This window comes from Coturnix japonica, chromosome 2 (genome assembly GCF_054131305.1).
Source record: "Coturnix japonica strain WE chromosome 2, WE-NBRP24, whole genome shotgun sequence".
NCBI lineage: Eukaryota > Metazoa > Chordata > Aves > Galliformes > Phasianidae > Coturnix > Coturnix japonica.
Window position 1 is genome coordinate 135,814,090 of NC_140664.1, and position 26,484 is coordinate 135,840,573.

The 26,484-nt window shown below is 51.1% G+C and overlaps 2 protein-coding genes, 1 non-coding gene and 1 pseudogene across 29 annotated transcripts; all 4 read right to left on the reverse strand.

The window, feature by feature from the left end:
• Nucleotides 1-12,707: 12,707 nt before the first annotated feature.
• On the reverse strand, nt 12,708-14,818 carry LOC107308803 (GTPase IMAP family member 2 pseudogene; annotated as a pseudogene). Of its 2 annotated transcripts, none has more exons than XR_014943221.1 (2): nt 14,747-14,818; nt 12,708-14,142 (listed from the first exon to the last, which is right to left on the reverse strand). The product of XR_014943221.1 is annotated as a GTPase IMAP family member 2 pseudogene, transcript variant X1 (transcript). The 2 variants fall into 2 exon arrangements; XR_014943222.1 differs by having other exon boundaries at nt 14,735-14,818.
• Nucleotides 14,819-15,301: 483 nt separating this feature from the next.
• Nucleotides 15,302-23,550, reverse strand: MYO1G (myosin IG). 2 transcript variants are annotated; one of them, XM_032442948.2, is made up of 22 exons: nt 23,360-23,535; nt 22,682-22,890; nt 22,510-22,603; nt 22,234-22,399; nt 22,087-22,140; nt 21,529-21,624; nt 21,342-21,458; nt 20,565-20,771; nt 20,346-20,491; nt 19,745-19,859; nt 19,376-19,546; nt 19,226-19,296; nt 18,550-18,624; nt 18,264-18,396; nt 17,711-17,877; nt 17,433-17,640; nt 16,754-16,977; nt 16,525-16,669; nt 16,347-16,451; nt 16,156-16,269; nt 15,753-15,907; nt 15,302-15,654 (listed from the first exon to the last, which is right to left on the reverse strand). In XM_032442948.2, exons 1-22 carry the CDS (start codon nt 23,452-23,454, stop codon nt 15,498-15,500), a joined length of 3,024 nt encoding a protein of 1,007 aa, XP_032298839.2. In that variant the 5' UTR covers nt 23,455-23,535; the 3' UTR covers nt 15,302-15,497. The 2 variants fall into 2 exon arrangements, 1 of the variants encoding a protein (XP_032298839.2); XR_014943220.1 differs by lacking the exons at nt 15,302-15,654; nt 15,753-15,907; nt 16,156-16,269; ... (3 more) ...; nt 17,433-17,640; nt 19,745-19,859 and having other exon boundaries at nt 17,740-17,877; nt 23,360-23,550.
• A 658-nt stretch (nt 23,551-24,208) lies between these two features.
• LOC146762182 (uncharacterized) lies at nt 24,209-26,447 on the reverse strand. 24 transcript variants are annotated; one of them, XR_014943235.1, is made up of 5 exons: nt 26,322-26,347; nt 26,009-26,058; nt 25,422-25,473; nt 24,721-24,912; nt 24,209-24,570 (listed from the first exon to the last, which is right to left on the reverse strand). XR_014943235.1 is itself a non-coding variant. In XM_085539097.1 (5 exons), exons 1-4 carry the CDS (start codon nt 26,369-26,371, stop codon nt 24,855-24,857), a joined length of 255 nt encoding a protein of 84 aa, XP_085395223.1. In that variant the 5' UTR covers nt 26,372-26,447; the 3' UTR covers nt 24,209-24,570; nt 24,721-24,854. The 24 variants fall into 24 exon arrangements, 21 of the variants coding, with proteins under 21 accessions (XP_085395223.1, XP_085395221.1, XP_085395211.1 ...); XR_014943236.1 differs by having other exon boundaries at nt 25,422-25,480; XR_014943234.1 differs by having other exon boundaries at nt 24,721-24,966; nt 25,422-25,480; nt 26,163-26,347.
• LOC116653052 (small nucleolar RNA SNORA9) lies at nt 25,581-25,713 on the reverse strand. The gene has a single exon (XR_004306460.2). It is a non-coding gene; the product is annotated as a small nucleolar RNA SNORA9 (small nucleolar RNA).
• Nucleotides 26,448-26,484: the final 37 nt, after the last annotated feature.

Consider the following 26,484-nt stretch of genomic DNA (forward strand, 5'->3'; position numbering starts at 1 on the left):
GGCTAATAAGTCAACTGCTTACATGGCGCTTACCGAGATCAACCACAGGATTTGCAGGAGCAGAACTAAGTTGCTGTTTGTTTTCAAGCTGCCAAGGTCAACACAAGCCAGAACACCCCTCAGAGCAAAGATCTCACACAAGAAAGACATGGTTCAGGAGGAAGAACAACTTCCTGGTGTTATCACCCTCAACCAAAGGAAGACTAGCCGACAATTGACCCTATCAAGATATTGGAAGAAAGGATGGTATCTCACACAGGCTTCAGAGCAGGGGCTGGAGATTGTTTCCAGAGTGCAGCGTACTTTCTGTGCTCACCAGGACTCGGAAATACCTGTCCAAAATCTGATTTGCTTAAGAGGATTCAATGTTCACTGATACATTGGCTCCTATAGAGAGCAGAATATCTAACAGACCTCCCACGCAAGAAAATGATGCTTCACAGGGGAAGAAATTTCCTCTGGCTCTCGCAGAGAACAGCTAAGCCATGTTGCACATGATGTAATTATCCACGTTTTTATTACCTTTTGTGTTTTAATTACTATTACAGCACGCTTGGCTTACAGTTATTTAACAGCTTACAATCACAGTCTATGACTGCATTATTTCATTCATTAGATTATAAAAACATCTGAAAAAAAAAACAAACCCTGATGTAACACAGATGCTGGTTTCTGTCCAGCTCCAGACTACACAGCTGACAACACGGACGAATTTGTTTGCTCCATTTAAATGAATTGCCCATCAATTTGGCTGCACTGCATCTTCTTGGCACGTTTCTACAGCAGCTGAGAAGCTGCAAGTATCAGTCCCTGGTTAGATATTGCTCTCCCAAAAGCAACAGAGCTGATCTCCTGCTCCAGCACCAAGGATGGTAACCAATGTGGTCCCTGTCCATTCTATCCATCGATCTCACAAACACCTGTAGGAAGTGCTGAGATCTCTGACATTGGATTCCAAAGCATCAAATCCCAGTGGGGAGGATTGGCAGATAGTAAAATGGGGGGGTGTGGGAGGAGAAGCCCTTCCAAAAAGACCAAAAATGACCTTTCCCAAATTATATACAAATTGTTATCGTACAAATTGCTGCTTCTGCACTGAAAGGAGGCATAATCTTTTTGAAACACTTGACAATGGGACGTATGTTCAGATGAGCTCTTCTGGAATCAAGCTCATTCATCCATCCTCCAATTACTGTTGGTTTATTGTGATGATGATAAAAAAAAATAGCAATGAAAAGAAATTCGTTTGATGCTACTGCAGTGCAAAAAGCATCACAGAGTGAGCCTCAGCCAGAAATGTTGTGCTGATTGAGTGCAGTAGAAGAGGGCACTGACAGCATCTTCAATGTGATGTAGGTACATTCTTAACTTAGAGCTCCAGCATTCTTAGCCTCCATTTCCAGTTATTTAACCAGTGAGGTTAGACAATCCAGAGGAGATAGGACCAGAACTTTGTAACATATTGAGGCTCTTCAATCTCCTTCCCACTCTGAAAGGAGACTGTGGTAAGGAAGGGATCAGCATCTGCTCCCAGGTAGCAGCAGTAGGACGAGAAGTGATGGCCTTAAGTTGTGCCAGGGGAGATTCAGGTTGGATATTAGGAACAATTACTTCTCAGAAAGAGCTGTGATGCATTGGCACAGCTGCCCAGTTAGGTGGTGGGGTTACCATCGCTGGAGGTGTTCAAGAACCACAGAGATGTGGTCCCTAGAGACATGGTTAGTGGGCATACTGGGATGGGTTGGGGTTGGACTTGGGGATCTTAGAGGTCTTTTCCAACCTTCATGATTCTGTGAGTCTCTGTAGACTTGAATAGAAAAAGGAGTGAAGGTCAGCAGGAGAGTGCCACTCTTAAGTGCCTGAACGCTGATGTGAGCAGCATGAGAAATAAACAAGATGAATGAGAGATGTGCTCATGCCTATGGATCTATGGTCTTATTGGGCATCATAGAGACACCACAACTGGAGTGCTGCAATGGAACGATGCTGACTCCTCAAGAAGGATAAACAGGGAGACAAGGAGGGGTTGTCAACATCCATGTCTGAGTATTTGAAAAGAGAAAACTATCTGCAGTTGCTGTTCTGTTCCCTCTCTGCAAGCGATTGATGATGGGCTTATGATAATGGTAGTTCATTTTAAGAGTTCTTATGAAGACACGAATCACTATTAATTAAATGACGATATGAAAAAATCACTCGTTGAGAGATGAGTTTGTTAATAAAACAATGATGAATTGGGGGTGGATTTAATTAGAGAGGAAGTGCTTTACCCTTAAATCTGTTCTGTTTATTTTCATATGGAAGGCTTACACCTTTTGGTAAGCTATTCTTTTTTCTTCCAGTAACTACACATTTACCAGCATTTATCCATACCTCTGCTTTAACTACCCAAGGAAACAGAAACATCAGTTTGTGATTTAGTATCACCATTTGGACAATGCGGGGTGATCCAAAGGAGTTAAGGTAGGGCTGATGAATAGCTGTGCATTTTGAAGGCTTATAGCGGAATTCATACCAAGCAAGTCTTCCCTTTTAAAGGCACACAGGGCAGGGAGCAACCCCAAGCTCTCAGAGAATCTCCTGCTTAATGGGTGGGTGCACTTCAGGGCCATTTGACTACATTCTGGGGCACCCCTGAAGCTGTTGGACATAAATGCTATTGAAAGACCCTTCGCCACTCAACCTATGGATAATGTCTCAGAAAGCAGCAGCTTCCCTAATACAGCTGCATGCATCTTTCCATTGCTCACCCAGAAAGACCCAGCTTCACAACAACTACTCCTACAGCACAGAGTGGAAGAGAAGCCAAGAAGCTGTGTCTGTGTGCATCTGTATGTGCTGCACATGGCTTTGCCAAAAGGCGAAATCCTCTTTGAGCTCAGCCTCTGGTGATGGTGACGATGCCTTCTTTGGCCGTGTCTGCTGACATCCCTCTGGATGCTTCTCTGAGAACACCATCTGCTTCCAATGATCATGAGATCATGAAATGGCTTGGGTTGGAAGGGACCTTGAAGGTATCTGAAGTATCCCTTTCAGAATCTAAGGGGAAATGAAAGGAAAGAAGGGGACAGACTCTTTAGCAGGATCTGTTGTGATAGGATAATGGGAAATTGTTTCAAGCTTAAAGAGGGGATATTTAGGTTAGATAAAGAAGTCTTCTACCATGAGGGTGTACTTCCAAGGTCAGACTGGACCAGGCTCTGAACTCGATGGAACTGTGGATTTCCCTGTTCATTGCAGAGGAGTTGGACCAGATGTCCTTTAAAGGTGCCTTCCAACTCTAAGGGTCCTATGATTCAGCGATGATAATGGACTATGCCACAACCAACCAGATGCCTTTAAGATGTAAATTGAAAGGCACGTGATGCATGGTTGAGTGTGCAGAGCTTTCTGGTGCAGCACCAGAGGACAGGAGGATCCAAATCCACCTTATGCTTGTCTCTACTGCCCACAGAAATCCTGGAATGAACCAATGCCAAGCCTCTCTCCAGAAATAACTATTTTTTCACTCCTATAAGGGGCCTGGGAATTAACTAACATGGAAAATCACAGACCCAAGAAAGGAAGGAGCCAAGTTAGCTGACATTGTAGACTTGCCCTATATTACAACAGCAGAATCTGCAGAAATCTGTTTTCCCAAAGAGTAAATGAGCCTGTCAGGGCCTGACAGTTATTACTAGAATGATCTTTGGTTTCTAAATGATGAGGAACACCCACTTGCTTCGAGTCAGTCCCCCCAGGAGAACCGGGCATCTCGGATCTGTCTCTTTGTCAGGCACATTTTTCATCACAAATGCAATATTGTTCTGTTCATTCTGTTCTGAGACCGATACCCCGAAAATATTCATGAGAAAGTATGCAGTCGAATTAATGTGGGTAAATAAACCTTCATGTATTTGGGAAGGCTTGTTTTTGTGCTGGGTTTCTATTGCCATAGCAATCTGCAGGGGAATGGTTGGGACTGAATTAAAAAGAATGGTTTGGTGGGGGAATTGCAATGAGCAGCAGCATTAATGCTTCTGCAACAAGCTCACATTCTTCTTCTAACCTTCAGTGCAATGTGCAGTTTGTTTCATTGTGTGGTCTGACCAAAATTTACTAAATAAGCCAAAATGAGACCCAAGTGGAAGTGATGTCACTGAATTTCACATCTCTTAAGCATCGCTGATGCTGCACATCTTGTGTCCTCAGCCTGGCTGCTGGGTCCCAGCTAGTTTTTTAGACTTAGAATGGCCTGCATTGAAAACAACTTCAAAGATCATCTTGTTTCAACAATGTCTCTGCTGGTAGATGGAGACATGGGCACCTTCAAGAGATGATTCATTCTCCCTGTTTGAGATACCCCTCTGAAAGACATGGCTCAAATCACTCACTTCATCATGCATTGGCAAGGCAACCTAGCTCAGCTACCCAGGGGTCAGCACGCATCCCAAGCTGCAAGGAGAAATCCATCCAGCTCCTTGATTACCTACCTGAGATACCAAAGATGAAAAAAATTAGCTGGTTATTTGCATGGTTTAGCATTGCAAGGGGGAAAATTGCACAGGTAGAGTGTAGCTTTTATATCTAACTAGGAAAAATGCCATTTAATTTCCACCTGCTGGGATGACCTTGAGATGAGGAGAGTCAGAATAAATGCTTAAGCAGAGTGACGGTGACAAGAGAATTGCTTCCCAAAACTTTGTCATTTGGTTGTTTTTTTTTTGCAGCAGAGCTCTCCTTCTAAAGAACCCCAGCACTTTAACAGTCCAGAAGTGCTGCCAGTCAGCATAAGAGGGGACAAAATGTCTCGCACAAGCTACAGCAGATCAAATTCACCTCAGGGTCGATACCGCTGTTGTTTTGAATGACTGAAAGTGGAGAAGAAAACACAAACAAAGAAAAAGATGGATTTATATTGAACTCAGCTTGCTGAATGGCATGAAGTATTCATCAAGGCCTTCTAAAGCCTCTTCTCTTCCCCCACCTCCCTCTTGGACTCATGCATCTCCTGCTCATCTGTGCTGCTCACCAGGAGCTGGTGCAACCAGATGTGACGCTGTGGTTCTCAGCTGGCTCCTCCTCAGCTGCTGGCTGGTGAATTTCTCAGCTGTTATTCAACCACAGTCAGCAAGACGTTCTTTTTTCAAGACATGATTTAGTCCAAGTAATCTTTGTTTTCAGTAGTGCCGCATCATAAAATTAGGTAATTACTTTTGTAAATCTGTCAGGGCGCTGAGTAATTATCTAATTTGGAACACTTAAAATAAAAGGCAGGAAAATTCTACTCTCTCTTCCATGTGTTGCTTCAAACAATTAAACCAGGGGATAGAGACATACTAATAAATTCTATTGTATTAGGTGAGCTGGGCGGGCATTCAGAAACAGCTCTGAGCATCAAACCGTGAATTTTCTTTTGACTGCATTCATTCTCTTTTTCTGTTCCAATTATACACGGTAAGGAAGTTTACCACAAGGAATCAAATCTCCGCCTTTCAGCTATCCAATGGGAGGCTGCAGGGAAGAAGAAACTAGACTTCCTATGAGGTCTGTACTGAAGAGACAAGAGACAAAGAATATAGGCTGCAGTGATGGAAATTTCAGGTGAACGGGTTGCCCAGAGGTGTGGTGTGTGATCCATACTTAGACTGTGCTCTGAGAACCTGATAGAGCTGTAGATGTCCCTGTTGGTTGGAGGGGAGTAGGACCAGATGGCCTTTAAAGGTCTCTTCCAACTCAAACAACTCTGTGATAAAGCAAAAACTTTTTCCAGCATGAGACTGGGGACAGGTTCCTGGAGTGTAAGGAATCTGTTCAAGAGCATTTGCAGCAGCACAACAGCTGGTGATAACCTCAAGCTACAGGACTGGATGTGAATCACACTAGGGTCTGAGTTTGGGCAAGAGAATTCCAAAGATCCCTTCCAACCCAAGTTGTTATCATAGAATCATATTCAGTTTGGAAAAGACCTCCAAGTCTGAGGTCCACCAGTACTGCCCACTGACCATGTCCCTTGGTGCCACATCTCCATGGTTCTGGAACCCCTCCAGGGATGGTGACCCCACCACCACACTGAGCAGCCTGCACCCATGTCTGACCACTCTTTCTGAGAAGATGTGTTTCCTTATAACCAACCTAAATCTCCCTTGGGGTAACTTGAAGCCATTCCCTCTCATCCCACCGAATTCAAACAGAGTTATAAATCTATAATTCGGCATTTCTCACAAGACTAACAAGTGGGAGGAAGCTTGATCCAAGCAAGATCACGTTGCCCTAGCTAAAATCAGGTGAACAGGGTCATTTCAGAGCCAAGATCACATAACCTCCCTTCAGCATCAAGTGGGTACAAGCGAGATGAAGGCAGTGCTGAAAATAGAATTGATTACAAACTGGGAAGTGACAGGGCAAGGCCATTTTAGGCTCTCCAGTGTCATTTTAGGCTAAAAGGCATTGCCATCAGTGGCATCACTGGGAGGGGAAAACACCCAGACTCCATGCAGTGCCATCAGCACTGGGCCCTGCTGTTGGAGGCAGCCTTCTCCCTCTCCCAGTCCCCCACTGAAGCATCACAACCCACACTACACACACTCCTCGTTCTTCGTGAAGCAGATGCATGGCATCCCAGCCAGTTCTATTGCGAGAGGCCCCACACCTCCCTCCATCTGCTCCCCAGGCCTACGCAGACAACAAACCATGCAGCCTCGCGGTGACGATTTGGCCGCGTGCCTCCACAAAGAAGAAACACACATACAGCCCTCCACTTCAGCTGGTTTCTTTTTGGCATCTATAATCATCTATAATTAGCTGCCTTCAAAAAAAAACATGAGCATAAGACGGTCGATATTTTATAATATAGTTTGAGCCATAACCCTAAAGAGAGAAGGGGAATATTTCAAAGCCGCAAAATGTCTTGGAGATGCCTTATGGGTGTTTGTAATCTATAACAAGACTCAATGTGCCTTTAGAAAGGATGGAAACGGAATGATAAATGCTTGCTAGGCCTGCTGGAAAGGCAGGATACAATTTCCATTGGAATTTTACCTTTTCCTTCCCCCGATGAAAAATTTTAATGTTTCTCCAAAACAGCAAATTCCAATACCTTTGACAGCTGAACAGACCTCAAGGTCTTCATTCAAATGAGATGAACATGTGAAACAGGAACAGCCCTCAGGCACAAAACATTTTAAATCCAAATTTCAAATACCTCTGAATTTTGAAGGAGATTCAGGGACAGTCTGCTGCAGGAAGGGGGGTGAGGAGACTAAAATTGATATGAAATCATAGGATCACAAATCAATAAGGTGAGAAAAGCCCCCTAGGATCATCTATTCCAGCTTACCACATCTATTGTCCACTAACCCATGTCACTCAGTGCCACATCTCCACATTTCTTGAACGCCTTGACTCCACCATCTCCTATCAGAGTCAAAATACATTTTGATATCATGGAAGATGAACACACTTAACAGCTAAAATTTGTAACTGTTTGTTAATGCCATATTACTCACTGAAGTGGAAATATTTGGTGCTGCTTTTACTAAAGAATGTCAGTTAAAAACCCTTTTTACCTCCCTCTCCCCCGAATTTCACATTGAGTGATTTCAATGGAATGTTCTTGTTTTAATCAATTATTTAATACCTCCTCCATCTTTCCAACCCAATGTCACTTCTATAAAGGTTTTCATTAAAAAAGAAAAAGCCTGTGACAGACAAAACATCCCAACACACCTGGACAAATGCTGGGGAGAGCAGAGGCCCTAACAATTAGGTATTCTTGTTAAAACCATCCAACAGTTGTTCAACAAAGGTAAAGCATTGTTAGAGGGAAACAAATACCCTGAAAAACAGAGCAATCAAAAGAACATATATTCAGATGCACATTAGAAACAACTGTAACCTTATAGCCTCCTCTTAGTGCTGGAATAAATGGATAATTACTTGTGCATAAACATAGGAAGGGCTTAGGGCTTGATAAACAATGGATCAAACTCTGAGAACATCCACAAGCACCAGGACAAAACAAAAGGTCTAGAAACACATCTTTCTGAAGGGAGCACACTGCATCATGCTCTGAGCTCTGCACTCAGCCCAGAACCATGGAGCTTTCTCTCTCGGTGTGATTTTAAAGATGGGGGAAATTCTCAATTAAAATCCCAAATCTTCTTGGCACTCAGTCGCATGGCAAGGCCTGCGTGACCCAGGTTAATGCATGTGAGATGCAGAAGGGCTGTAAGACATTCCTTCCCCTAAATCCCTGTGCACGTTCTGACTCCCAGCGCCACTCAAGGACATCACTAAACTCAACCCCTCAATCCTTTCCTTTGGCTTTGTTTTCTAAACTCTCTTATGCATGGATGGATTTCCCCATCATAAGAGCTATTGCAAACACAAGAGCCTAATTTGATGGAGATTTGCTTGTATTTGATGGTGACCATGCTGGGGACAGAGAAATGGCCAAGATAGCAGCCAGCATATTGCTGTTCTTAACACAGGCACATACACATGGCTGGAAGTACATGCCTGCAAGCCTGTGGCCAATTGCAGCCTGATTTTCCTCTTAAATCATTAACTGTTTTCAGGCATCGTGTTGATTTTGCTGATCTCAAATAAACTTAATTTTTCACACTGTTTGGGTACCAAACCCAATCAGATCTGTAAACCACATCGCAGTGTAACAAACATAACGAGGCTTGAATTCCTGCAGGGCCTTGGGGCAGCCAAAGCATTGGCTCTCAGTAAATATCCAAGCATTCCTTTTTTAGCAGAAACGCTCATAAGAAATTACTTTCGAGATCTCATGGGTGCATATTTGAGACTCCAAAGGCTGTATCCATACACACACAAGCATGTTATTCATGCCAGAACTGCTCATCCAATCAAGGAACGGAAATGCTACTACTGTTTGTGGTTCATTTACCCAAATGCTCCAGAATACCACAACGGAAATTTAGAATAGTTGGGACCACGATGACAGTGAAAATATTCCAGAAATGCATGATAAAAAATTCTAACATTACACTAAAAACCTAGAGGGAAAAGGGGAAAAAAAAAAGAAGTGAGAAAATTAAAGCAATTATAAAACAAACAGAAAGCAGAAGTGGATGAAGATCTGTAACAATTATAGCTTTGCTAATACATTTGTTCAAGTCCTGCGTTTAATTACACTCCAGCTTCAGTTAAGCAGAGAAAATTGCTGCGATATGGAGTAAAAGGCAGCGTTTTGGTTCGGGTGTCTTTCATTGACGCTCAGCGGGATGTGAGGGCGTTCAGCTCTCAAGCTGATGGGGATAAAGAAAAGGAAGCATGAATCATGAGCACACCCTCGTGTTTTACAGTAAAACTGCAGTTGGGGACTAAAAATTCCTCGATGTCACACTTAACGTGTCCATAAATAATCCTACTTGTCCATCTTTTTGTATTAGAGTCACAGCTCCCTCATTGCGCGTAGGACTTAAAAATCCTTTATCCCAATACTTCAGTTTGCATTTTAAACTGCAGAGATGGATGGGGAGAACCACTGAAACTTTCCTGAGATGTAAATGTGCCCCAAAGATAAGTAGTTATTTACATCATATTGAAGGCAATGTTTGATGGGCAGCCTGATCTGGTGGCTGGATACCCTGCCCATGTCAAGAGGGTTGGAAATACATGATCTTTAAGGTACCTTCCAATCCAAGCCATTCTATGATTCTCTGTATTCATTGAGAAAAAGGACAAGAAGAAAACCAGCTGATCGTGAAGCTTCATCAGTGTGTTTGTGTTTAAAAGAAAGAGAACAGCAATGATTTGGTATGACATGGTGATGATCAATTCACACCTGAAGTCAAAACCACTGCAAATACACAACAAAAAAAGGAGCCTGAGATGGAGTGAGGAATACAGGGGTGAAACTAAAGGAAGGGGAGCACTTCATGCTTATTCTTAATAGCTTTAGAAGTGTCAAAAAGGACGCTAAGGTACGTCTTTCTGGTTGCCCCATATTATTCTTCAAATTTTCCTTATAGAAAAGGGAAGGGAAGGGAAGGGAAGGGAAGGGAAGGGAAGGGAAGGGAAGGGAAGGGAAGGGAAGGGAAGGGAAGGGAAGGGAAGGGAAGGGAAGGGAAGGGAAGGGAAGGGAAGGGAAGGGAAGGGAAGGGAAGGGAAGGGAAGGGAAGGGAAGGGAAGGGAAGGGAAGGGAAGGGAAGGGAAGGGAAGGGAAGGGAAGGGGGAAATCTGTGTTCTTCAGATAGAAGTGACTGCTTGAGGGCAGCAGTCTTGGAAAAGGGGTGTAAAAGCACAGCTAGTCTGGAGAGGAAGCCCGACAGAATCCACAGAAACAAGGAAATTTTGATTAATATTCTCACATTAAGCACTTGTATCTAAAGGGGAAAATACATTGAAAGGGGAGAAAGGATGCTTGAAAAGTCACTTAACAGTCAGAGCATGTACTTTGCTTTTGTAATTTTATTTGCAGATATTGCCTTTTGTTTATTTCTCAGTCTATGTGCTAATGTGTTTTATTGTTTACTACTGGACGTGAGTTAATTATTTTCCTGACCACACTGTCAATTACCATTGAAACAAGAAAATATGCTTTCAATTTTCCATGCTGTCACATTATGGTTACGGGAGATAATTTATAGATTGTGAAATCTTCCAACCAGATGCTCCAATTTCTTGGGATCTTTCAGCTGCAAAACACTGATAATGAAAACAACACAGAGCACTGCCATGGCAGGAGCTTTGGGTAAGGCCTGCAGGCTGATGCCTGGGTGCTGCTCTGAGGCTTAGCTAATGGGACAGACTTTGAGCAGATACTGGTCTCAGCATCAGACTTTGCTGACCATAAGAATGAAAATCTGGAAGTGTTCATACGTAGCACTGAGAGGGATGACTGGATTTCACACATGATAAAGAGGGAGTTGTGGGGCCACTTCCCATGAGTACTGGTGACCATTGAGATCGCAAGGCCAGCAGGACCCAGGTAATGTGATGTCCCATGAGGACCAGATGACCTAAGCAGCAGAATCAATGATACCAAATAGTGCTGCCCATGGTAAGGCCCATGGGCAAAGTGCAGGCACAGATCTTAGATGAAATTAGAGCCTGTGATACTATAGGAGAGGTCTGCCCACATGATATACTTGCAGCCCCCTAAGTCCTGTCCACAACAAATGCCAGCCACTCCTCTTAGAGCAGAATCATCTGCTCCTTCCAGACACATAACATTGCCCTCTGTAGACGATATGACTTCAGGAATGCTGGCAAGTGACCTCAGCTAATGGAGAAAAGTCATTAGTAAAGCATTTCTAAGCAAAAGGCTTGCGAGAAGGTGGGAAAGATGCATTCCCTGGGAGTGTAGCATCCACCTAGATGAATACTCTTCATATTGAACAGATGAATTGCTATCTTTATTTGCGCTTTCTTACATAGCCAAGAGAAATGGGCAATAACTCACTTTATGAAGGGTGCTCAAGCTCCGTGCTTTCAAGATCCCAAACCATTGCCACAGTGTCAAGCCAATGGAGCTTGTTTCCATGGCAGTATGGGCTTACAAGTACTTCTCTGCCCACACAACTGCTCTGAGCAAACAAAGTATGCATATCAAATACAGAAGAGGAGAAAAAAAATGACTGGAATATAATCACTGGAATATCAGAATGCTACCTTGATAAGGAAGTGCTCAGAGAGTGGTAGGTCAGCACATTCCCTCTGGAGAGTCCATTCTATGAGCATCACCATCAGCTCCCTCATGATGGACTACAGCTCCTCATGGCTCCACAGCTCCTTGTTGGCCCCAAAGCTCCCCAAAGGGATCAGAGGGACAGCACTGAACTCTGCTCTCTGTTAATAGCTATAGGAACTGTATAGGGAATGTCAGGGAAGGGTCAAGTGGGGCTGAGGGAAAGGCTCTGCCCCATAGGACAATGGGCATGGAGCAGCTCCCCAGGGCAGTGGGCACAGCCCTAAGCTGGAGCTCAGGGAGCTCGGGGAGTGGTGGGACATCACTGACAGACAGGTTTGGGTTTGGGTGGTGCTGTGTACAGCCAGGACTCAACACTGCACTGGCTGCCCATTGAATATATCTTCAACACCCAATGGGACACAGCAGGCACCGGGGGACCCAATGGGCAGTGATGGAGTGGGTGATCTCCAGAGGTACCCACAGCCCCAAGCACTGAGCACTTTGGGGTCTGGGGGTTTATGGAACCCTTCCACCAGATAAGGAAAAGCATTAAGATCACAGCAATGGCAGGGAGAATTATACCACATTTCTGTTCTGTATGACATAGAGCTGAAAACCTCCCTTGTTTCCCTGCCAGCTTTGTACAACCCCGTGTGACCCCCCACACAGGGATCTGTTAAAGGGGGCTCAGGGATATGGGATATATAGGGACAGCACACAGCCATGCAGCTGTTCTGGGGGATTGCAAGTGTGCAAGGGGAAGCCAATGATCGGTGCAAGAGCCAATGATCTCGCTCCTCTTTGTTTTTAGTTTCGTTTTCTTTTTCTGTGCTTCTGGGAACCGAGTGTGTTTACGGGAAAAGCCTATTTGCAGCACAGTCTGCCTCCAGCCAATACACGCAGTTGGGGTAGGGTGCTTCCTGGCTGGGGGCAGAGCTGGGCTGCAGACCCCAGGCACCATACAGCAACCCCCCCCCCCATCCCTGCAGGCAGCTCAGCACCTCCATCTGCTAACATGGGGCAGGGAGAGGATCAGACTGGGAACAGAGTGAGAACTCACGGGTTGAGATAAAGACAATTTAATGCGTAAAGCAAAAAGCTGCAGGCGCAAAGCACAGCAAAACAAGGAATGCGTGGGGTACATCCCATCAGCTGGCACCTGTTTCAGCCACCCCTGGGAAAGGCAGGCTCGTCATGTGTCTCATCTGGTTGTGAAGACAAATGCCATTAGTCTCAGTGTCCCCCTTCCTCCTTTGTTCTGCTGTTTTATCGCTGTTTAGCACAGGACATCCCTTTGGCCAGTCCATGGCAGCTGTGCCCCTTCAGCTCCCTGTGCACCCCCAGCTCTTATCAGCAGGGCATCACGAAGATGGGAGAGCCCTGAGCTCTGTGTGAGCCCCACTTGACGGCAACCAGAACATTGGGCTGCTATCAGCATGCTTTCCATCACAGATCCAGAGTACAGCAATGCATGAGCCTCAATGAAGAAAAATTAACTCTCCCCCAGGCAGCAACATCTCTATCCCTGGAGATATTCAACACACGATGGGACACAGCTGTGGGCAGAAGGTGGTGGGGGACCTCGATGAGCAGGGGTGATGCTGGTGAGCTCCAGAGATGCCTGAAGCCCCAAGCACTCTGTGATTCTGCTGTATGAGGACTGTGGGATTCATGACTCCCTCCTGATAAGGCAAAGTAAGAGAACCACAACCAAGATAACGACAATCCCAACACCCATGAGACATTTCCTCCAGTGTCTCCTCCAGAAGCTCTGCTCTCTGCTTTTTCTTTCTTCTCTGTACTTCTTCACATGATACTTCACCTTCTCTTCTGTTAAACCGTGATCTAGGTACATCTCGTTGCTGTAGCACCTGCCTTCATTCTCCTGTATCATTTGCTGGATCTTCTCCATCAGCTGCTGGACCTGCTGGTCCTTCTCAGCCCCACTGGCCCGGTTGTTGATGCTGCAGTACCTGTATCTGCAGCTTTGGATCACGGCACGCAGAGCTTTGTTGTCAGTGTAGTTCACATAGTCATACAGAGACCCTGACACCAGCTCTTCTCCACGAGTGAACACCACAATGGTGTATTCGAGCACAGCACGTCCAAAGATGTCCTGCAAGCTCTTCACAGCCTCCTGGTCCTCCTCGGTGAAGCGACCCAGCTGAGTGACCAGCAGCAGCACATGGGGACCCGGGAAGGACATCCTGACGCAGTGTAAGATTTCTCTGTACACCTGAGCGTTGTCATTCCACAGATAGAAGAGGTTGGGCGTGTCGATCACTGTGATGTTGTGGCCGTTCCAGTTCCCATCTGCCTTCTGGCAGCTCAGGGTCACTGGCTGGGTGGCCAGCTTGGACTCAAAGGCACATCGTCCCAGGATGGTGTTCCCTGTGGCACTTCGACCCCCTCCGGTCTTCCCAACCAGGAGCAGCCTCATGGCTGTGTCCCTGTTGTTCATGGGCAGCACGGAGACACACCGGGTGGATGTGGTTATGCTGCAGGGACAAAGGCACAAGGCTCCAGTTAGGCAGAGCTGGGGCATGGTGGGGAAGCGGTGTGCTGACAGGAACCCGTATCGGTGACATGAGTGCAGCTGGGGCTGAATGTGGGGCTGAGGGCTCCCCATGCCAGCGCTGATGGATGGGGTCTGTGCTGTGACCGTGTGAGCATGAGGAGTGGGGAGGGGCATAGGGGAAAATGGAGAGAGGAAAAGGGAGACAGGGAGAAGGGACAAGGGGAAATGGGGAGAGGGGAAATGAAGGGAAGGGGGATGGGGAAAAGGGCAAAATGAAAGTGGAAATGGAGAGGGCATGAGAGGGAGAAGGGAAGAGTGATAAATAGGGAGAGGAGGAAAAGGGAAAGGGGGAAGTGGGGCTAAAGTGGAAGAGGGGGAGAGGGGACACGGGGAAAATGGGCAGAGGGGACAAGGGGGCAAAGGGCAGAGTCAATTCCCTGCTATGCTCCTCCTGCACCAGGTATTTATAGGGTATTTAGAGCTCCTTCCCAGCTCTCAGTGTGCAAAGTTGGGGGCCTCCCACCAGAGCTGCTCGAGCTGGATCTCACCCCATGGGTGCTGCTCCCTTTTACCTGGACACGCACCGTGTGCTGCAGCCGCCGGAGAGTCAGCAGAGATGGAGCACAGCTCGTCCGTCAGCAGCAGCCTGCAGCTCTGCTGCGTGCACGCTTCCGCACACGGTATGACTTCAACACAGCCCGCCCCAGGACACAGATCCGTGTCATACTCACTCCCCCCAGCGAGCACAGCTGCAGCCCTTCCTGCTCTATAACTGAATCATAGAATGGGCTGGGTTGGAGTGGCGCTCAAAGGTCGACTCGTTCCAACCGCTGCTGTGCAATGGTTGCCACCCTCTGGATCAGGTTGGTCATGGCCTCATACGTGGCCTTGAACGTGTCCAGGGGTGGGGTACCCACACTTCTCTGACCAGCAGCACCAGAACCACACAGCCCCAGTATCTGACCTAAATCTCTTTCAGTTTATCACACCCCACCTCCATCCACACCGTCCCCACGACCACCTCACTCCATCCCATCCCATGCTGTGGGGCAGAGTTCCATGGTACCCCCACCCCACAGCAGGGTCAAAGGGACACGGCCACACTTCTGCAGGTTGCTGAGTAGGAAAGGGACACAACGTGCTGCCACCCACACTGCCACCATCTCTTTATTCTCAGTGCATACAAAGGCTTCAGCATTACCTTGGAAGGGGGAGGTGGGATGGGGAGATGCAGGGCCAGGGGTGATGCAGTGCATGGGGCAGGGATACAAGACACAGCTATCCCCTGCCACCACAGCACTGGTGGCAGCAGTGGGGGACACGGCGTCCACCCCCTCAGCTCCCAGGCCAGTAGAGCACAAAACCATCACGACTCTTGTGGAAATCAGGGGCAGCCACATCGGGATGCGTTTCCACAGTCAGCAACCTCTTGCGCCCGTGCAGGCTCAGCTGGATGTGATCAGAGACATGGACCTGCAGCTCCCGCTTGGTCCTGTAAGGACACAGCTTCAGCACAGGGCTGTGGTCACCCTGAGGGGCTTCACTGCCCCCCGCTGGGTGCCCCTTGGGGTTGGACTCGGCCCCACTCACGTTCGGCAGTGCTCCAGCAGGATGCCCACCAGCTCGCCCACCCGCTCATCTCCCCGCGGCTGTGTCTTGTGCAGGCACACAGCCAGGTCATCGTGGTTCTGCGTGTGGAAGACCACCAGCTGCGCCTGGCAGCTCGTCACACTCAGCCCTGTCACCTGCAAGGGTCACCAGGGGGTGTCACAGTGTGGAGACACCTCCATCCCAGGGAGATTTGCTGTGCTAGTGCAGGCAGCTCTACAGCATGGACATGGGGATGATGGAAGCACCAAGGGGTCTTCATGCTGGACAGGGGATGCTAGATCTCATTGGGTGCTGATGGGGAGCATGGAGGGGTGTTCCTGTTGGGTCACCACCTCCCCATGGCAGGTTACCCCTGCTACCACTTGGGTGTGAGGCCACTGACCATGCTGAGAGGCACCTCCCGCATCACCCGGTACTGCTTCCGAGGCTCCATCTTGTAGAGGTGCTGGTCGGTGATCAGGATGGCACGGTCCCGGCTCTTGTTGAAGCGGTTGATCTGTAAGGTAGAGCTGAATGAAGAAGCAGAGCCAGGAGATGCCAATAGGGACACAGCGGCCATGCCAAGCCCCTCACCTTGCGGACATGGCTGGAGAAGAGGACAGCACCAAAGTGCACCTTGTCACGTAGGGCCTGCACGCGGCGGGCAAAGGGAAGCGCCAAGCCTGGGTTCTCACTGGTCTGGGGGGAGAATGGGGTGAGATGGGGGCACTGAAGGGGCCTTGGGGTCCTGCCATCAGCTCTGTGCCCTTACCGAGGACAAGTAGTCACGCATCCAGCCCCGCTGGCACCCCCAGTCCTTCCGCAGCCCATGCAGAACCCCCATGGCAGCCACCTTGGCCCGGATCTGTGCCATGTCGGAGGGAGGGATGTTCTTGACAATCTGCCGCGCTCGCCACCTGCAGAATGAGGGCATGAGGTGTTTGGGTGTCACTGCCATCATGGACTCCCATGGGCTGGTGACCCCCTGGCTGTGCCCACACCTGCGGAAGAGCTGCTGGGTGTTCTCCTGGAAGCGGCTCAGCACAGCCGGTGGCTCTGGCCATGCCAGACTCTTGCCAAAGTCGGGCATGGAGCGCACGCCCTGGAAGCGCCGTACCAGCTCCAGCAGGTATGACTTCACCTTGTGCCTCTTGTAGTAGCCCATGATGGCGTAGGCAGCACGCAGGTAGCGGCACCGTCGCCGGGCCAGGGCTCCACGCCAAGCCTGCAAGACACCAACAGTCATATGACCCCCAAAATGCTGACCCTGCCCCAAAATGTGCTGATGGGACGGGCTGTGTGCCCCATTCCCTCCTTGTCCTGCTCTGGGTCCATGCCTTAATCTGAAGAAACAACTCAAGTGATGCCCTGGGTTCAGATCCTGCACCCATGTCGTCACACCTGTGCCATGCCTCATGTCACCCTCATTTCACTCCTATCCCATGCCCCATGTCACCCCCACTTCACTCCCATGCTATCCTCATGTCACCCCTATGCAATGTCCCAGACAGTGCCTTGCCCACACGAAGCCCATGCTCTGCACCATGATATGCCTCATTCTGTTACCCCATTCCCAGCCCCATGCCAGTCCCCACCCATGCCCATAGCATCCTTCTGCCCCCACTCTCCTCTACCAAGCCCTGTCACTGCCTGGTTGGGGCTAAAATCTACAGCACCCACCTTCTGCAGCAGCAGAACAATAATGGGGATGAGCTGAGCCCGCTCCTGCTCAAGGGAGAAGAGTGTGCGGGGCGTGCGGATGAAGACTTTGGTGTGGCCATAAGCCACATCATCCTGGAAGCCATGCTGCTCTAGGAGGGTCTGCGTGGCCTCACGGTCAGTGGCCATCAGGTGGTTGGGCCATGTGTATTCACATGTCATCTTGTACCTGGAGACAGTGGGAGTCAGCACAATGGGGTACAAGGGCTGGGGAATCATCAGGGCTCCCGGGGTCGTACCGCTGCAGGAAGCGGTCGTAGGGCTGGCGGTAGGCGAAGCCGGCACGGCGCACACGCACGTTCTCCAGCAGCCCCAGATAGGCGACCTGGTGCCGGCACCGCTCCTCGTCAAACAGCACTGGAGATTTCTGGTCGTTAGGCTTGATGCAGCGCACATAGTAAGGCTCCTGTGGGCACACAGCAAGATGTCAATGTGGGGATGGATGGTGGCCCATAAATGTGCTGGGCTGAGGACTTCTGGGGCCTGTAGTGCTCTGGGCATGGCTAGCATGGGGACAGGGCAACTTGGCCTGGGAATAAAGCCATGTGGCTTATGGACAAACCTGCATAGTTCTGGGACAAGCTCAACTGGCTTTGGGACCAACAAGACTGGTATGGGGACATGTCTAGCTAGTACAGGGACATCTCTGATGCATAAGGACATGCCTGACCAGCTTGGGGACATACATGGCCAGTTAAGGAGCGTGCCCATCTGGCTTGGAAGCATATCTAGTTAACACTGGGTCCCACCAGGCTGGCTTGGGGACATGCAGGATTGCCCTAGGGCCAGTACCTTGGAAGCAAGGTTTTCCACCAGGGCCACAATGGAGTTCTTGAAGAGCGTGGCGGCGGTCAGAGGGCGCTTGGTGATCTCAGTGATGCTCTGCTCACCATCAGGCCACATGGCACGCAGCACAGGGTCCGTGCTGGGGACAGAGCTGGTGTGAGGCTGGCAGTGCTGGGCACTGCCCCACTTCCCCAGTGCCCCAAGTTTTACCACCCCATACCCCATAGCAGTGTCTCCCTGGCCATGCCCCCAGGCCCCCCAGCTGTGTCCCCTGTCCCTGGATGTTCCCAACCTGTTGTAGAGGAGCCGTTTGAAGTCCTGGAATAGTGTGTCCTTGTTCTTGTCCAGGAAACCCTCCACAGAGTACCTGAGGAGTGGGAACACCTTGCTGGGGGCTCCTCCAGCCACCATTTGGTGCTGGGGGACAGGTTTTGGCATGGAGGCTGATGGAGGCATCAGTGCCATGCCTTTGGCTGTTTCCACAGAGGTGATTTGTCCCATGGACCCCATGATCCCATACGGTTATCTATAGCTCCTGATGGACGCTTATACCCCATAGCCCCAAATGATCCACCATATACACTCACTGTCCCCAAAGTTCTGTGGTCCACCACGACCCCAGTCTCCTCCAGTTCCTCATGAACCCCCACAGCCCCATGGCTTAAATTTCTCTGTGGTCCCAAGGCCACCCACGGATGCCATAGTCCCCACTCACACTGCTAAAGGTCTAAATGACACCACCACTCCTTAGTACACCCCCACAGTTCCCAACGGTTCTCCATGGACCCATGGTCAACCATAAACCCCTAAGAGCCACTATAGCCCCATGGTCAACCACAGACCCCCAAAAGACCACCCCCTACAGCATCATGTCCTCCATGATCCCAAATGGTCCCTCATGTCCTCCCCAAGTCCCCCATGGCCATAAGACCCCTTGTGCTCCCCCATGGCTCTCCGTGGCCCCTCACGTGACATCTCCAGCGTAGTGCTTGATGCGGAAGTCGCGGTCAAACTCCATGGTCTTGTCAGTGGGGCAGAGCTGTGGAGCAGAGGGTGTCAGGCCCAGATCCTGGCACCCCCCCACAACCTCAATCCCCATTGTTGTCCCCAGAAATCACCTTGCGGCTGCTGTAGTGTGGGTGGTGGCCCAGGCGAGCATCCATGTTGGCCAGGAAAAGAGCATCGGTGACGGTCCCCACAGCCAAGCAGGCCTCATCCAGTAGTGCCAGGATGCCTCGGTGCGGCTGCTCCACCAGCTCCACAATAGGCTCGTTGCTGAAGTACTCAATCTAGGAGGGCAGGGGGCACCCCAGGTTGCCCCCCATGCACCCTCACTTGCCCCCTGGCACCTCAAATCTCTTCCTGCCAGAAGGCGTTCCCCATCTCCCCTTGTGTTCCTATGTGCCCCTCATGCTGTGTCAGGTGATGACACCTGTGTCCCCCCACGTCCCTCCCATGTGTTCACCATGTCCCCATTTCCCCCTCACGTTCTGCCAGGTGATGCCCTCGCGCTGGTACTCCGCCTGCTCCTGCCTCAGGATGAGCTCGATGAAAAGCTGCTGCAGCTTCTCGTTGCAGTAGTTGATGCAGAACTGTTCGAAGCTGGGGCCAGGGGTTAGGTTGATCACTGTCACCTGGCCCCACACCAAGACCCCTGGCCACCATGCCTCTCTAGTCCCATCTTTCCATATGCCCTCCCAAGTGTCCCCATCCCTTTCACATGTCCTTCCCATCCACAACATCTTCCACGTACCTCCCAAACTCTGTTCCTTCCATATGTCCCTCCCAGCTGTCCCCATCCTCTCCACTTGTCCCTCTTGGATCCCATCCCCCTTCCATGTCCTTCCCCAACCATCTCCTCCATGTGTTACTCCCAAGACCTGTCTCCTTTACATGCCCCTCCCTCGTGTCCCCTTCTCTCAACCACATCCAACTCATCCCCAGTCCCCTCACGTCCCCTCCAAGCCTCATCTCCTCCACGTGTCTTTCCCATCCCATATCTTCCTTACATATCCATTCCATCCCATCCACCTGTACACCCATCACATCCCCATTCCCCACCCCCTTCCAGCATGGGTTCCATGTCACCTGTTGGTGTCAAAGATCTCGAAGCCATAGATGTCAAGGACACCGATGACGGTGCTCTTGCCGTGCTGCCGGACATCGTAGCCACGTGCTGTGATGCTGGCATTGATGCGCCCTACAATCCATCCGAAGAGCCGCTCGTAGATGGCCTGGAGACAGGGGAACTGTGGTCACCTTGGGGACATGGTGTGGGATGGTGGGACCCCATTGCCCTCTCCTCACCTTGGCACAGGCATCCCTGCCATAGGCAGCCTCCATGGGGCTGTGGCCCTTCTCGATGAGCTCCCCGCCTCCTGTGGCCACGGTGCGGGCCAGCAGTGCCCGGCGGAGCTGCTCAGATGTTGTTCCTGTCAGCTGGGCCAGCACTGCCAGCTGCTCCACTGCCTCCAGCGCTGCCACCTCACCGTCTGCCACGAACCGCACGTTGCCCTGGGGACATCATGGTGATTGTAGGGGATGGGAAGGCACCATGCTGGCCAACAGGGGATGGAACAGCAGCCCTGCTATGGGTTGGGGTCCCAAATCACACTCAAGGTGTGCTGGCATCATCCCCTTGGCTTGGCTCAGGCATAGGGGGTCATACTGATTTGTATTGGGCTGTGCCGGGCCATGATGAGTTATGTTATGCTGGTTCACACTGGGTTATACTGGCTTGTACTGGGCTGTACTGGTTTGCCTTGGGCTGTGCTGCAGTGTATAGGGCTGTACTGGTTTCTATGGGGCTTACTAGTGCTGGGTTGCATGGAGCCATACTGATGCCCAGAACTATACTGGTCTGCCTGTGGTTACACTGGTGGGGACATACTGGATTGTGTGGTGCCATATTGGCCTGCCTGGAGACACACTGGTCTACCTGGGGTAATACTGGTAGGGCCATACTGGTCTGCATGAGGACATACTGGTGGTATCATATTGGTGTGGCTGAGGCTGTTCTGGTCTGTCCATGGCCATACTGGTGGGGTCATACTAGTGCCCATAAGGTTTCCCTGGAACTCTTACCAGGTGCAGGATGGCCGCCAGGATGCGTCGCACAGCTCCCACCTCCTCTGGGGTGAAGCCAATGACTGCCATCGCCTCCTCCACCGCCCGGTAGGCACACGCATCATCACCGCCAGCCTGGGGGAGGCAGGTGAGGGACAGGACCCCCAGGACCCCCACCCCTCCCAGCCATCCCTGCCCCACTCACGCTGCCCTGGGTGCCCTGATGGGTGTAGCAGTATGCACTGGGGTCCCGCTGAAGATGCAGTGAGGCCAGCAGTGCCTCGGGGGCTCCCAGCAGCAGCTATGGAGCAAAGGGGATGTCAGCACTTTGCCCTGGGCACCAGAACTCCTTGTTCCATCCCAGCTGGCCAAGTGTCCCCTGGCACATCCCATCTTACACAATCTGGTTGCCATTCTGTACTTAACTCTGCCCCATCCCATCCACTTCCATCCCATCCATCATGTCCAGTCCCATAGATTCCGTGCATCCTGCTCCCATTCCATCCATCCCCTCTCATCCTACCTGTCCCATCCCATCACATCCTATCTCATCCCATTGCAACCTATCCCATCCCAACACATCCCATTTCCATCCCATCCCAACATAACACACCCCAATCCATCACATCCTATCAGAACGCATCCCATCCCAATCCATTGCATCCCATTCCATCATATTCCATCCCATCGCAACCCATCCCATCCTACCACTATCCATCCCATCCCACCCCACCACAACCCATCCCATCCCATCCCTGCCCACCTGGTAGAAGGAGTGGAAGTTCCTCTCTCCTGGCTGTTGCTGGAGGACTCGGGACTGGAAGAGGTGGCAGCAGGTGGGTGTTGGGCAGTGCCATGGGCCAGCCCCCTCACAGCCATGCCATGCCCTCACACCCCATGCCCCCCACACCTTCTCCAGGAGGTAATTGTAGATGTGGCCGCCTGTGGGGTCTCCCTTGAAGTCAAAGTTGATGTCCATGTACTTGCCGAAGCGGCTCGAGTTGTCGTTGCGGTTGGTCTTGGCATTGCCAAAGGCCTCCAAGACGCAGTTGGACTTCAGCAGCACATTCTTCACCCTGCATGGCACAGCACAGTGTGCCATGGTGTGACATAGCATGAAGGTGTGCCCTGCTGAGAATGTCAGATCTGTGCCCAACCACCCAACTCTCCATTGGGTTGGACCCACCTCTCCACCTCGGCACGCTGCGTTGGGTTGGTGATGGCGGCGATGTACTGCATGATGTACTTGCTGGCCTCTGTCTTGCCAGCCCCACTCTCACCTGTCAAAGGCAGGAGGTGGGTGAGGTGTGCACCCATTGGTGCCCTGCTCTCAGGGGTGTTTCTTGCTTGTCCCCTACCTGAGATGACAATGCAGGTGTCCTTGGCACGGCGCTTCATGGCCTTGTAGGCGGCATCAGCCAACGCAAAGAGGTGCGGTGGGCGCTCGTAGAGCTCACGGCCCCGGTACTGCTCCACCACAGAAGGGCCGTACAGCTCCAGTGCCTGGTATGGGTTCATGGCCACCACCACCTCCCCGATGTAGGTGTAGATGCGGCCCTTTGAGAACCTGCACACAGGGGGGGCAGTGGGACAAAGTGTGTCCCCGAGCTTCATGCTGTGGGGCCATATATGGAACAGGGAGAGCAGCTCTTCCTGTAGGCAACACCCATGGGAAGTGCAGGGCACCAGGGTGGCACACACACCAGGACAGACAGACAGACACAATGCACACTGTTGTGCATGGTCGGGCACACACAACCCCCCACGCCCACCCAGACATCCCCCAAGCAGCTCCAGGGCCATGCCTCCCTTTCCCTCAGCCAGCAGCAGGGTGCTGCCCCACACAGACGCTTCACATTGGGTCAGGATTTGCACCCCAACACCACACCCTGACCTACATGAAAGATTTAGGGTCCCCAGGGCTGGTGTTATCCCCATCACTATGATGCTGAGCACTGCATCCTGACTGCACCACCCTGCCCAGGCCTCGCCCATCCCAACCTCACCCATCCTGCCTCTCGCTGCATCCCTCATACCGCAGGCGCAGGTTCTCCATGAAGTGCTCCATGTCGACCTCGTCCAGCAGGACAAAGTCAGCCTTGCCAAACTCGGGGCCCTCCAGCTCCGCCATGCTGCGCCCACGGCCCACAGGCGCCCACTTCCCCCCTCTGTGCTGCTTCCTGCACCTCTACCCGCCCAAGCAGCGGCGCAGGCGCATGGGACGCGGGGCCCAACCCTATTGTCACCTCCCATGGGGGACAGTGTGGTGATGACAGCACAGGAGATACACAGAAGGGCAGGGTGGGGATTTATCCCCACTCCCCGAAGCACCTGAGCACCAGCACCATCTGGAGGACTGCACCTCCATGTGCCTACAGCGGGATCCAGCCACTGGGTTCATCCATGGGTGCACGGGACACAGCCCAAGGGTGCAGACATTGCCGTGCTTGCAGCAATGCTGCAGTCATTCTGGCACCCGGATGCATCCGGCCCCACACTACAGCACCCTGAAAGCCACAAGTCTGCGGGTCACTGCCTCCACCCACACAGTGGCTGATGAGACAGCATAGCGACAGCCACTGGGTGCACCATGCACCGTGCTGCTCAGGATGCTGAGCAGGGTGAGCTGCTGTCACCACAATCCAAGCAGAGAGCCCAGTAAGGACCAGAGAGCATGGGTGGAACTCAGGAGCAGCCCTGGGGACATATCCCTGCCCCACAGGCACCAAAACCCAATCTCCTCATCATGGGATGCACCGTTTCCAGCCCTCAGGGTGGTGCTCAGGGGCTCACAGAATCCTCAAGCAGCAGCACAGATGCTTGGGGACAAACTCAAGCCTACAGTTCCCTATTCAGGAGCAACAAGAGTTCAAGGAGCCTCAAGCTGTGAAAACACCAGAGATGTTTATTTATTGATGTGACTTGCACTTGTAAAGCAATAAATACAAGCAACTGTACCCCCAAAATATCAGTATGCAGCCACCACTCCCCCTCAACAGCACTGGGAGCTCTGGAGAACAGGAGCCCCCATTGCTAAGCTCTAATCCAAGGGTAAGGAAATCCATCCAAATCCTCTCCCTCTTCCTTGTCTTGCGGGTGCATCCTGCACTGAGCAGCTCCTCACTGCACAGCACAGCACACAGGTGAGTTGGAGGCCTCCAGTTGTGGCTGTTCACTCACTGTCTTCCCAGGTTCCCAGCTGCAGTAAGCTCACACCCTTCATGCTGGGCACTCAGCACCATTTCACCTGAGGGTGAAGCACAAAGAGCTGCATTAATCACCACAAACAAGCAGGTTTCACTGCCCCACAGCCCCACTTAAGATGGCTTTCACTCTTGTCTTTGGCTTACACCCTATTTGCTGCTCAAAGCAGCAGCATCACTAAAATGCTACCAACCTGGGACAGTGTGATGGGCTTGGATGGCATCAGTAGAGTGATCTGCAAGCCTTCAGCAAGCCCCTAGGCTTGTCTTATCTTCATGGGATCCAGCAGATCATCAGCCGCAGGCTCAGATTTCTTCCAATGCAGCTTCATGACTTCAGCACAACGAACCAAGTTGCAGGGCCCAGTAGAAACCACAAGCCAGGGCTGGAAGCATCAGAGGCAGCACTCGTTTCAACCAGAAAAACTGGACTTAAAGCCCTGTGGCAGATGTATTAGCAGACAATGGAGGAGGCAAAACCCCAACAGAGAGCAGGCAGGGCCTCCCTGAAGTGTAGGGGAAAGGCCTGAAGATATAGGGCTGTAGAATGGCCACGCTATGCTGGGAGGTTTGTGGCAATGAAGGACCTGCAGTGTGTGGTGAGTAAGCCTTGCTGAGGGGAAGTCCTGCAGCCACCTGAACTCACTGCACCCAGCAACAGAGCAGGCAGTTACACTGCAACAAATGGAGAAGTGACTCAGGGCACGTGGCCTCACTACAGCACCGCCCTGTTAGCTGCAGGAAAGGATGGGGCCCATCTGCAGCCTCAAGCTGCAGCTCTCAGCCCTGAGGGACTCATGAAAGAGGAAACAAAGCACTGAAGCTACTTGATTATGCCGAGTATGACTAATAGTGGCAGAGTGAAAACCCCCTCCAATGTACCCAGTGAACATACCTGATTGCTCCCTGCAGCACCAAGTGTCCATATCTACCATCAGAGAGGGGAACTGCAAACTGAGAAGGATCGTGCTGTTACAAAGTGGAAGAGCTAAGGAAGGAAGTAAGGAAGAAAGCAGCTCTGCAAGTCCAAGGAGAGAAGCAGGAGCTGGGGGCAGAGTGTATGGGGTTTCTATAACCTCCCCCCTGAGAGACAGAAAGAGGCCTCAAACCACCCCAGGGTTACTCTGGCAAGCGCTGCAGGAATGGATGGCGCCACAGCAGGCCCCACCATGCTGGAAGCCTTGCGGGGTGTAGATGAAGGCAAAGATTCCCATCATCGTACAGAATCACAGAATGACCCGGGTTGGAAGGGACCTCAAGGATCATGTAGTTCCAACCCCCCCGCCTGGCAGGGCCACCAAACATACACATTTACTAGATCAGGTTGCCCAGGAGACCCCATAGAGAGCCCATAGATCCCCATAGACCCCATAGATCCCCATAGAGACCCCATAGATGAGGTTGCCCAGAGCCCTGGCCAACCTGGTCTTGAACACCTCCAAGGACGGGGCATCCACAACCTCCTTTAAGGTTAAATCGTACCTTTAAGGCCGAGACACGTAGCGCAGGAAACAAAGGGGAAGCGATGGATGCTGCGGGGAGAAAAGAGTGTGAAGTCAGGTTACGGTCCCCATAATGACACTGCGTTAGGATCACACCTAGGCCTCAAGTCAGGCCCGGATCCCCCCCCCCCCACCAAGACCCGTCCCGCATCGCGCTCCATCTGACTGAGGTGAGGTCCGATGTGATAAATCCAACTCTCGTGCAGCTCCACTGCGCCTTCCAGCCCGGTAAGAGCGCGGATGGCAGCGGATGGAGGCGGATGGAGACGGATGGCACCACAACACACACCTACCTCCCATGGCCGCCATGTCTGAAAGGGCCGTCGCCAGCTAATGACGTCATCACTCCAAGCCGGGACGAGGAGGGGGCGGGACCAGCACATGGGTGGGCGTGGCTATGCAAATGAGATGGAGGGGACGGTACGTCACCTCCGCAGGAGGACTGACGTCAGTCCT